The 12,221-nt window shown below is 42.3% G+C and overlaps 1 protein-coding gene across 3 annotated transcripts in view; it reads left to right on the top strand.

The window, feature by feature from the left end:
* Positions 1 to 12,221, top strand: part of COL4A2 (collagen type IV alpha 2 chain) — a 147,632-nt gene that overhangs the window by 99,265 nt on the left and 36,146 nt on the right. For all 3 annotated transcript variants that reach the window (XM_074561581.1, XM_074561563.1, XM_074561572.1), the window contains exons 11-21: positions 1,592 to 1,627; positions 2,282 to 2,323; positions 2,832 to 2,906; positions 4,124 to 4,168; positions 5,433 to 5,495; positions 6,252 to 6,296; positions 8,733 to 8,786; positions 9,055 to 9,121; positions 10,523 to 10,624; positions 11,030 to 11,185; positions 12,093 to 12,185. In XM_074561581.1, coding sequence (XP_074417682.1) covers positions 1,592 to 1,627; positions 2,282 to 2,323; positions 2,832 to 2,906; positions 4,124 to 4,168; positions 5,433 to 5,495; positions 6,252 to 6,296; positions 8,733 to 8,786; positions 9,055 to 9,121; positions 10,523 to 10,624; positions 11,030 to 11,185; positions 12,093 to 12,185 — 778 coding nt within the window. The remainder of the gene's footprint in view (positions 1 to 1,591; positions 1,628 to 2,281; positions 2,324 to 2,831; positions 2,907 to 4,123; positions 4,169 to 5,432; positions 5,496 to 6,251; positions 6,297 to 8,732; positions 8,787 to 9,054; positions 9,122 to 10,522; positions 10,625 to 11,029; positions 11,186 to 12,092; positions 12,186 to 12,221) is intronic.

The raw sequence follows: 12,221 nt of genomic DNA, 5'->3' as shown, positions 1-12,221 counted from the left end.
ATCTCTGATTTGGGGAAGAAAAAAAAATAATTTAGTGCTTCTTACACACAGCCTCCACAGCTTTTTGCAGGGACACCTTCCCTCCCCCCGCCAAAAAAGGATATTTCTTGGACTAAATCCACAGTACCCTAAGCCTTTCCAAAGTTAATTTTCTGCATTGCCTGTTTTATCATCTGGAGTAAACTGCACCTTGTCTTTCTGCTCTGGTCCTCCTGAAGGAAAACCTCCTCAGACCTTTACTTACTCTTTCTCTAGAGTGAACCCACGAGGTTCATGAGCTTCACAGAGAAGCCCAGCCTGCAATGGCTCATATTCCCAGTGCACTGTCTTGGATGAACCATACGAATATGCTGTGAACCATGCATTTTCTGAGCCCCATGACTGCATCTCTCTGGTTGCCATCTTGGCAACATCTCTTTTGAACACTGTTCTAGAGTAGATGGATTGCCACCATCTCCAGCTCTTAACAAAATATATCCAACTGTATTTACTATTTCTAAAGCAGTGGCTCACCTGTGAGAGGGACCTGGGAGTGTTTCCCTGGTCTGAACTTGCATCATTCCTCTTCCCTAAGTCCTAGATCCCACATGAAGGCAAGCGTGGCTCTCCCAGGTCCTTGCAGGGCTTCCAGGCAGTGGGATGCCCTGCACAGCGCATCTGCCCAGTAGATTAGGCAATGGCTCACAGACTACATGGCTAACCAAAACTGATTCAAAAGTGGTTTTTTTTCAGAAGATGTCAATTGTTTATGCACAGGAGGATACATAGCAAAGCAGAGATGCATAGCAAGTTCAGGTCCCATCGGAATCTTGTTATCTTTTCCTTGCAAGTTGGGCTTGATTTTGCATAACGCAGTTACATCCCCTTCAGGGCTCAGTAGGTGGATGGATGGATCTACAGCTCACTCTCTTTTCTCTGCCTCTTATTCACCATCTTCGTCTCTGAACAGCTCATGCTTCTTATTCACCCCACCTTTCCCACATTTCACAGAGTTTTTAATGGGTACAGCCCTTTGGAGCCTGTTAACTACCATAGCTGACTGAATCAAGGCAAGTTGTGTCTCCAATTAGTGGAGATACAAGTAGGAGCTTTCCTACTGCTCTTCTTCTAAGACTCTGGGAGCTTTTTTTCCTGTTATCGTTTCATTTCCCACCATCTTTGTTTGATTTCATTCTGTGCAATACCAAATAGGTAATCTGAGCTGCATATGGTCATTCAGCTCCCTTTACAGATGGATGCAGTACCAAGACACCAATCCAGTGAAGCACTTAAAGACATGCTTAACTTTAAGTATGAGCTTAAAATGTTACTAAGTCAGGATCCAAAAGCACAAGTTCTTATTGCTTGAAATAAAAAGGGGATTTCATTAGGTCTAAGCTGGGAGACTGTTAGGAAAGATTACGCTGTGGTTTAGAAGGATATTTTTCAGACAGTAAACACAGCTAATATCGTGAGGATAGCACATTGAATGCTGAGGAATACGGTGCCTTCTAAATATATGCCTATATTTCAGATATAAAGTAACTGGCCTCCTGCACGCATTGTTTAGAAAGCAACAAGTAACTTGCTCTCCCCTATTGTGTTTCCCCAGGGACCACCAGGGCCCCCAGGACCACAAGGGCCACAAGTAAGTCTTTGTGTCAGAGTTGTTTATGTTGATTTTGTGTCGCTGAGGTTTATCCAAGACCCACTTGAAGGCAGTAAAATAAAGAACCACAGGCTGCACCAAAGGCTGTGCAGCACAAGACCTTCTGTGTTGGCTGCATACCACGAGAAGTTAATCTTACACTGGGATCGCCTACCCTGAAAAGATTAAACCAGTTCTAGAGCCAGATTTAATTTGCTGCTGTAGTCACAGTAGCTTCCCATGAACAGAGAATCCTTGCAGTCTTTACAAGATTCAATTATATCTCAGCGGAAAAAATATACGAGTCCATTGTTCCAGCCCACTTAGGTATTTTCATTTAAAATTCAGGGCCATTAAAAAACTTGCGAAATAAATGCTTGATCTTTTCACGACATTACTCAGTGAATGACTCAAAATCTGTTGTAAGAAGCACTGGTAGCAGGAGATTTTAATTAGAGTTGTCTTTCTGAAGGTTTAGGCCTATAAAAATACTTTTAAATCTATAAAAATACTTTGAGGTTAACCTAGACTATTATTTGATTGCAGTTCTTCAGCAGTGTCCTACAAACTTGTAAGCCTGAAAAAGCCTAAGTCTATTTTACATTAGAAAACTGAGTCGTACACTTAGTAAATCTTGACCTATTGTTTTTACAGGGCAACAGGGGCCTTGGCTTCTATGGAGAAAAAGGTGAACAGGTAAAGGAAAACTAATGAATCAAATCACTGCAAAAGGACAGGTTGATGTTATTTGCTATTTATAAAGGAACCTATTTTAAATACTTTCTTAATTTGCAATTGTATTGTGTAATTATAGGAGAAAACCAAACAAATATAGCTTTGAAAGTAATGATAGTCTTCATAAGGAATGTCATAGCTGAACTAACTTCTACATGTCTAGGTCTAGCTGCGTCCTCCTTTACACCAACACAGAGGTAACGCTTCTGAAATTTCTAGAGCCAGACTGCTTTATATAAAGCGATAATCTTTACTGTCATTCTGGAAACATACAGGGCAAGAGCAGGTATTGCTATATGTTAATCCATCACGAAATAAATTTACCTTGCCATCAATCTATTCAGAGGTTGAGAGCCATACTCCTAGCAGGGGGAAATCTGCGTTGCTCCTTTTGTTGCAGTTCCTTAGACCCCGTGCTGATCAAGGTATTACAACTGTTGGTAAACGTACCCTTATGCTTTTCCTGCAGGGCCCCCCAGGTCCTCCAGGTCCACCTGGGCTTCCTACAAGAGAACTGATGGGTGTCCCCTCTGACAAACACAAGGTAACTACAGGGTATTTTGACGAAATACACAAGGAACTAAGAGCTCTGCAATAACAAAACGAAACTATTGTACAAACATGCCCTTACATAGGGTACTTATAAGACTTCAGGAGACCAAAAGAGAAATCTGCTACTTTCCCGTAGCTTGGATCATGAAGTATTTATTGAAACTATGGTGGCTCAGGTCATTCATAAAGGAGTTCTCACAGACTAGAGGTACCTTAGGCAAACTTGTTCTTTGTGTTTAAGTATGCAACTGCTGGCCATAACTCACACCTTCTCATTTTACAAGCAGAAGTACCTGCTGAGAAATCATTCAATATCTTATTTTTCATAACAGTGAGCAAAATTTTCTTCCTGTGAAAGAAGTGTATCTTTAGGGAAGCTATCTGAATTATTGTGTTTGTTTATATAACTAATCTATATGGTGCAGATATTTGTATACAATTAAGGCTTGCTAATATGTATTGGAGAAATCCTGAACAGCAAGATGCAGTTTATGCTCATCTATTGCTTCTTGCTGGGAGCAGAGGTACTCATACACTGTATGTGTATATTCTGTATCAGACACCAACCTCCAGACCAGTAATTTTTCCTCCTAATCTTGAAGTTAGAAAGTTCCCGTGGCTCATGCAATTTCTGCAGTAAAATAAGTAAATTGGTATGATACTGAAAGATCTAAAAATGCTTTTGGTGGTCTGCACTCTGCATTAAGTAACGTACATGCTGGGATTTCCATGACTAAGCAGAAATGGCTGCATATGAGCCACTTATCTGGAGAGCCTTTATAGTCAATGGAGATACCATCAATACAGCGAGTAGACTTTAGGCTATGATTTGTCTCATCCTAACAGGAGCTCTTGCCTCTGGTCAGACAATTCATAGATAATCAGTAGGTAAAAATGAGAGAATGGGCATTTATTCATAGGCATTGCTCAGGAGCTCACCACTCAGACATCTCACAAACAAACTTGGAAACAACCAGAGGTGTTCACATTCCTAGAAACATTTTCAGAAAAATTATCAAATAGTTTTTTTAAAAGGCAACTTTACAAACTCCTTATGAAAACAGGCATTTCATGTGAGAAGTGTATGAATAAAGAACAGAGTGGTGTTTTTTCTCTTGGTAAACGTTTGTCACTTGGTGTTGTAGAAAAGTTACTGAAACGTTAAATGGGAATGCCTAACATATCTGAATACTTTTTCTTTCTTGTTAGGGTGAAAGAGGAGAACGTGGACAAAAAGGGGAGGCTGGAGCTCCAGTAAGTCAAGTGGAGAAGAACAAAGACGAATAATAATAGTATATATATATAATATATATAATAATACTAGAATTATAATATATATAATAATAATAGAAAATAATGGAGTTAATACTGGTGCATTCTTCATTGAAATGATGCAATATAGATATGGAGCAACATAAGCAGAGGCACCAGTTCTGATGCTTTAGAAAAACTGAACAACATGACACATTATAACTCCACGGTGCAATCAGTCGCTCTCTTTATTGGTTTACCGAAATAAGATTTTCCCTCACGCATTTTTTAATTTTAGCGTTAACTTAGTAAGTCTCTTTACTGCTGCTGATCTGCTGATCTACTTTTAAAATTTCCGCTACATTTCATTAAAGAAGTATATACGGAAATTTTCTCAGTCTGTTTCATTCTACTCTCTGGCACATACAGACTTTTGGTCTCGTTGGTCATTAAGTCTGTTGAGTAAGCGGACAGTAATCCCGTGTGTTGCTGTATCCTTTGGAGCTGTCAGCCAGGCTTGACTGAATGTGGTTTAGTTAACTCACAGGCAACCTCTAGACTGTCTAAATAGCTTTGCCATTGAGTGGTTCCTTTTTACTTCCCAGACTGGTTTAAAATACAGTCTTTACCAATTAGGGATGCCTCACCGAGCATTTTGCAGAGCTTTATTTTCTCAGATGGTCTGGTCAGCTTCTCCACAAGGTTATGGGAGAAGGTCGCAGTGTAAGCCCTGATGCCCTCCATGTGCAGTTGCTAGCCAGTTCTTCAGCTGTTGGCCGGATTTTACACACGTAGAATTTTTTTTTTACTACATTAGGAAAACCGTAGATTTTATGCTTATGTAGCAAAAGGGGATATGTGTTTCTCCCTTTTCTTTTTTTTGATAGTAGGATGGAGAGCAGCATGCCTGTGTTTGCCAAATAGCTCTCTGAAGCTACAGTTTGGGCATAAGCTGAGTTGCTTAATTGGTTGTGTAGCTGAGCAATTGCTTTGGCTCTTCTTCAGAGTTTCAGCCACAGAAGAAATAAGGAAGGAGGAGATGATAGGAGGGAAACCTTGTCCTCTCCCTAATGGCCTGCTTCTGCTATTGTAATGAAGCAAGCATGTTACACTTAATTTTAAGGACAACAGTTCTTTCACATGCAGCTATTATTAGATCCTCCATGTGTTACAATGTTTTCTTCCTGTTTAGCTTCCATAAAACACTGTCACAATTTTTTTGCACATAATGCAGAAATACGTTGAACTGACTTGTAACGTTTCCTAGGGTGTACTTCTCTACGCTCCTGAAAAAGGTGAAGAAGGGGTAATAGGCTTCCCAGGACAAAGGGTGAGTGACTCATTAAAGGTAAAATTCACCCAGCTGAATGTGCAAATCCAAGCTGAGAGTTTGCCTTCAGGAACAAAACACAGATTAACAGACTATAGAAATGATAGTTCTTCAGCCCACCAGGTTGTGGCCAGCTGTGAACTGCCTGAAACAGGAAAGTGAAAATGCCGTTTTGAAATGGTGGTGGGAGGAGGTCCCTGTGGGACTCACAGGAATGCCTGTACCATCACGGGCGAGCCTTGTGCATCTATCGAAAGCTGTGCTCACTAACCGCAGCTACTGTCCTGGTCCTTAGCACAGACTGTATTTCACTGTTCCCATTTTAGCTCTCTTCGGACCATGGTTAACAAACAGGAGTTCGACTCCAGTTACTTGTTACCCCACAAAAAAAGCTAATTTACGTACTACTACATTGTAGCATCTATGGATGCTTTTTTGGGGGCAGTGTTTCTAAAGTGCTTAAACAGAGAGCGAACAGTACTCAGCGTACATTTTAAAAAAGAATCTCAGCCGTCTTTAAAATCTTCGTGGTCAATTTACAATGTGTAGATTAGGAGATAAAAATCAAATACCAGATTAGATCTCAGACCTGTTCTGTTTGCGCCATATCTCATAATCTCATTGAAAAAGTATCTGAACTCTGACTGTTAGAGTTTCACGCTGTCAGATTTATTTTATCTAAGAAATAATAACGGTTCTTAAGCGTTAGGATGTTAGGATGTCGCTTTATTTTGCTAATTTTTTGTGCCTTCCTAGGGACTGCCTGGCATCAATGGTTTTCCAGGACTCAGTGGAGAAAGAGTGAGTATTTTGTATAAGACTGTTGTTTCTATCACATATGTAGAAAAATCTGTCTGAAAACTAAACTGTAGAGGACAAATTCTGCCTGTAATTACACCAGCTGTAGTCTAACAAATATCGTCTGGATTCATCCATCATTATAATTCTGGGTCAGTTAGTTTTCTCATCAGTGAAAAAAACCCAACCCTATAATTAAAGTCTGTTTGGCTTAAAACATGAGCATGTTTTAAGAGCACTACAGGGAGGTGTCATTTTCATTGTTCCCATTACTGCGACCATGATTTCTGTAATTGTCTTCCTACGTGAAGAAACTTACTTTTTTGAATAACTTTCTGCAGATGTCATTGAGATGTGTGGTTATCTGGAACATCACAGAAGAAGAAGAAGAGAAGGAAACTGATAAATATATCAGTTAAATCTCTGTCCCCATGGAAACACACCCAAATATTTAAAATAGCATTCTGTCAGAGAAGAGCTCATATTTTCTGTTTGTGCTCAGAAAAGGCTTCTTCGGTCAGCATTGGAAATCACTTCCATGAGATCCATCCATTGCTGTGGGATGCCTGACTTTTCCGTGCTTCTCCATCCTTAGTTGCTTACGGATTTGTCCTGCCACCAAGGCATAACAATAATAACATGAAACACATGGGACATGAAAGTACATGAAACATGAATAATAATAACATTGGCACAGCTGTTCGGTGTGATCACAGAACACGAGATATGAAAAATAACATTTGCACAGCTATGTGGTCCGATCACAAAACGTGAAATATGAAAAATAACATTTGCACAGCTATTGGGTCCGATTACAAAGCCTGGTGGTGTAGAAGAGAATATGCTATCAGTAATATGTACAGGGAGAGGCTGATGCAGAACCCATTAAGGCCCACTGGTTGACCTTAACATAGGTTCGTGCTCCGGTCCAAAATGGTCAGTGGCTTCCCCTTACTGAGGGTGAATCTTGGCAACAATTTTAGTGGAAGGTACATTGGTTTGGATGGGGTGTCATTGTATAACGTGTGTATGAGAGGGGACAGCCTCCTTTTTGTTGACTTTTGAGTGATTTGATTCTTAAGAAAGAAAGAAGGATGGTTGAGTCCTGCCTGCACACAGATGAAGTCGCAATTAATTAGGAAGCTGCTGGCTTCACTTTTAGACCACCAGCTCCACCTAGTGTAGAGAGATTTTACACCTGATACTCAAGAGGCTCCTTTTCTGATGGTGTGATGTACAGTTGCCATTCTGGAAAGGTCTCTGAAGTGTGTGGTCCAGTTTGTGGCATCTTGCTGTCCTATTTGTAGCGCTTCGAAACTGCATAAATGTCTTACGGAGCTGGTTATTAATTTTCAAGTTCCGTGTAGGAGTTGTAACCACTGTGAAACTCGGGAGATGCTGAATTTTAAAAAAAGCTGGCTAATAATCTAACCAGCATGAATTTTACAAATCTGTGGGTATCAGTTGGTGATCTGGACACTGTTTTCTACTAAAAGCACACCTTTTTTAACACTAGTCCTTTTCCATAGTACATATGAACATTTTCTATAGAGAACAAAACTTGTCAAGAAGCTGAGTAGAGCACACAGAAGAGGTCATCTCTTCTGTATCAGCATCTCTGAAATCCACACTTTGCTCTGCGCACCCCCAGCAGCTGCAATAGGCTCTCATGTGATAGGGCGTACCATGTTTCACCATATGTGTTTTAGTCCACGTACTTTGAATTTCAAACCTTTTAAAAGAATGGAGTGGGCATGACCTTAAATATTACAACAATTGGAGTAGGGATGGAGTAGGGATGGAAAATTTTCTGTGGGATATGGCATGCCCGGGGGTGGGAGAGGTGGATGAAAGTGCCTTCAGGACTGGTCCTGAGCTCTTCTTGTTCAGCCAGGGAAAGCCTGTTTGGCCAAACAGGTTCCAGCCGCTTGGAAAACAGCAAAAAGGACCTGTGCACTTCAGTGCTATTTCGCTGCTTGCTGTTTGCATTCCAGTGAAAATACGTCCACTCGTAGTGATTCAGACTCATTTAGTCTTCTTGCAGCAAGGTTGGTGTGTTCTGGCTGCCTGGCCCATGCGTCTCAGGGTCAACTGGCACAGCGGGCATCCCCTTTCTCCTCCCCCATCCTGCAGCCTCCATGGGACACTGTGAGCGTAGGTGCTCCTTCCATCGGCACCACTGCCAGGGGCGACAGAGCCTGCGCCAGAGCAGGTCCCCCTGGCCTTTGACAGGAGTTAGGCTTGGTCCAGGAGATGGAACATCAAAACATGAGGATACTTGGTGGTGTTACCCGAATTGCTACACTGCAGGGAGACAAACTGCTCAGCTGTGTTGCATAGTTTTCACGCTAACATGGGAGGAAGCCAGCTGCTACAGACCAAAGAATTTTATTCTCTCTCTGATAAAGGAAAAGTCAATCATTTTTATGTGTATTACAGGGTTTTCCAGGATTTGATGGTCCACCAGGTGGCTATGGTCCTAGGGGAAGCAAGGTACTGCTTTACTTTCATTTGTTAGAAGCAATAAGCCAGATGCCATTTTGCTTTCTTTTCTTTTATGTCATGTAATAGCAATTGTGTTTGTCATCGTTGTAGAACCAGTTGTGTGGTTTGTTAACTTGAAATCTCCGAGATTTCTTAAAAGTCATGTCAGTGCTTTTGAAAGTCTGTTCCTTTGTGTTTCACGAGCATACCTCTCCATTTTAAAAGAAATTCCCTAGAATAATGTGCTTAGATGTGATACTTCAACTTCTGTTAACAGGGAGAGCAAGGCGAGATCGGTCCTCCAGGACCAGTTTCCTATTTTCCTTCCCGCGTCCCAAGGAAAGGTACGTTTTCTTTGCTTAGATTGCTTACCTCAGCTGCGTTTTACTACCTTCTACACAGATCAAAAGCACGAAACTCTGAGAAGTCAACTCCTTAAAAAACTGTGGTTTGCTGAACTGTTGCAGGAGGTATAATTGCCTTCTGAGAGAGTGCCCTAATCACCTTTTTACAGGCAGGTGGCTTCTTTGTCTCTCCTGCTGAAGCTGGATTGCTATAGAAAAGGCATCCATGCATTCCTGCGTCCATAGAGAAGAAACAAGCAAAAAGAAGTGTGTGCCTTTGTTGTCCAGTGAAAGGAAGAATGGGAGGGTCTGCCTTTTGCGTCCTGTTTCAGAGACTCTGCATAAAGTGCAGCAATGGCAGCTCAGCGGAGACCATTCTTATAATCTAAGATTTAGAAAGAAAAAAAAATATTAAAAAAAACCTTGAGGAATAGAAGAGGATTTTTTTTTTCCTTTTTAAAATCAACACATTTCCTTGGTGGTCTTTTCACTAGGCTTGTAGCACCCAGTGTCAGCTGTCCTGCAGAGCTGTGGTGGCTCTGGCTGGCCAGACTAGAAACACAGAGAAGGTGATACCAGTTTGCCAAGGCCAAAACTATTGCAGGGAAGGTGCCAGAAAACAGCAAGGATGATCGTGTGCCATTGCCCCAGCCTGTGTCCTCACACCGTGGAGTTTACTAGTCTTGTTGAAAGACAGGGAGTCTAACAATGAATGGTTTCCTTCCTCCCAGAGAAAGGGGCAAGAGGCCCAAAACATTGTTCAAATCACCCCAAATACCCTTCCAGGCTTTTAGGAGCAGGAGAGACTGTGAAGAGAGAGGAGGAAGCAGGCAGGGGGCTGGACACACCGTATGTCCTCCAGTGTCATTGACCTTTGACAAAAGGACAATACTTTCTGCAGGCAATAGTTGGGCCCAGGCAGATGCTTTTGGTGCTGGGGAGCAGAGGAAAGCTGACATATCATACATCTACACTGGGAGCTTCTTGTAGGGAAAAGGAGGGGCTCTCCTCAGAGAGCTGCTCTTTTGTGCTTCCTAGGAGCAATGTAGCTCTAGCAGCGCATTAGTAAGAGCTGAGAGATATTCTGCTTCTTCCGGGGCTTGGTGGCTCCACGCCGGTTCTGTCACAGGCCATGCTCAGCTCCCGGGTATTTGGGCTTTACAGAAATCTCTCAGATAGGTTTCTTTATTCAGACTGAGGCAGCATGAGGTAGCAGGTTTTTGCATTTCTAAAGCTGCCTTTAGGAAACGATTGTAAATTCTAGTATTCTGAAGCCCTTGAAGTTCCTAATTTTTGCTTTTTAAGAATTGATCAATCTGCACTGTATCACAAGTCAGCATTTATGGCTCACAAATAGCATCACAGTAATGTGTGTTTTGTGGAACTGTGGATGTCTTTCAGGTGCAAGAGGTGATCCAGGCTTTCCAGGTGCGTCTGGACTTCAGGGAGACCCAGGAGAGCAGGGAGATCGTGGGCTGCCTGGTCTTCCCGGATTCTCTGATGGTAATATCCCAGCAACACATGTTCCAACAGCTTAACTTTATAGCAAATTTCAACTGGTACAGGGTTGGGGTGAGGAAAATGTGTGTGCAGACTGTGGAATATGGAATGCAGCATGGTAGATAACTAACTGCGGGGGCAAAAACTGAGAGGAGCATTTTGCTTCAGCCTCGATGGGGCTCTGGCGAAACAACTGAAGTAGAGATGATGACAGGGCCTTGCTTCAGTAACTGCTGTTGATTTGCTCAAGTGAAAAGTGTAGTTACCATTTTTGCTCTATGCTAAATATCTCCATTTTTCCTTGCCAGCTAGATGCAGTTGCATGAACTTTCCCTTCTGCTACATTACAGCTCTTTGAGTGGCATTGCTAAGACGTTGTTCTGAACTTCTTCCCTGGTTCTGTTTCAGCGGATGGGGATAAGCCAGGCTTACCAGGAGAAATGGGACCAAAAGGTGAAAAAGGTGAATTAGGATCTCCCGCTTATCAGATGGGCCCGCCTGGGTTCCCGGGTAAGCACGGCACACCAGGACTCCGTGGTCCACCTGGTCCCGCTGGAGCCCCTGGTAAGTGCATGAAGAGAGATGATGAGAACTCACAGGAACATCTTTGCTTATTTTTAAGATAGCTGTTGGCAAGGCAAAGTGAGGAAGTATATTGAGGGAATGAAATGAAGTGGGTGGCAGGGAGGACATACAGAGGAGAAGTGTTGTATGTTCATAGAATCATGGAATCATAGAATAGTTTGGGTTAAAAGGGACCTTAAGGATCATCTAGTTCCAACCCCCCTGCCATGGGCAGGGACACCTCCCACTAGACCAGTTTGCTCAAAGCCCCATCCAGCCTGGCCTTGAACACTTCTAGGGAAGTTCTTCAATGAAGAAAGCTATGCCAGGGAATGTTCTTCAATGAAGGAAAGGTTTACATGGTTGTTAGACATTCCTGGCAACATTTGAAAGGAAAGAAGGTCTGTTTTGGGCTGGGGGAGGCATAGGGAATCAAGGTAGTTATGGGGCTGGAGCATATGACACGTGAGTGTCAAGGAGTGTCTGAGAGAGCTGGATTTCTTCCTTAGCCTGGAGAAGAGAAAGCCCAAAGGAATCTTATTGCTATCTTCCTCTGCCTCTTGGGAGTTCATAGGAAAAATGGAATCAGATGCTTCACTAAGGAGCTCAGACAGCAACAAGAGGTTGCCCAGAGAGGTTATATACTCTCCATCTTTGGAGATATTCAATACTCAGCTGGGCAAGGCCCTGAGCAAGTTGCTGTAACTTTGAGGTTGGCCCTGCTTCAAGCAGAGGGTTCGACCAGGTGGCCTCCAGAGACCACTTCTGACTGAGATTGTGCTGTGTCTCTGTGAAAAGCACCACACTGCAGTGCAAGAGTGGAGAAAAAGATGTGCAGGAGGTGAAAAGAGAAGAAAAGTAAATCTACAGTAGATTAACTTATATTTTTATTTAATTAAACTTCCAGGTTCTCTCTTTGGATTAAAAGGACAGGAGGGGACACCAGGTAGACTTGGCTTGCAAGGTTTCCCTGGGCCAAGAGGACAAAAAGGACCTAAAGGTAGGTTATGATGATAACTCAATAGATGATCTGCTG

This window comes from Larus michahellis, chromosome 1 (assembly GCF_964199755.1).
Source record: "Larus michahellis chromosome 1, bLarMic1.1, whole genome shotgun sequence".
NCBI classification, from domain to species: Eukaryota; Metazoa; Chordata; class Aves; order Charadriiformes; family Laridae; genus Larus; species Larus michahellis.
This window is presented reverse-complemented; position numbering and strand designations above follow the sequence as displayed.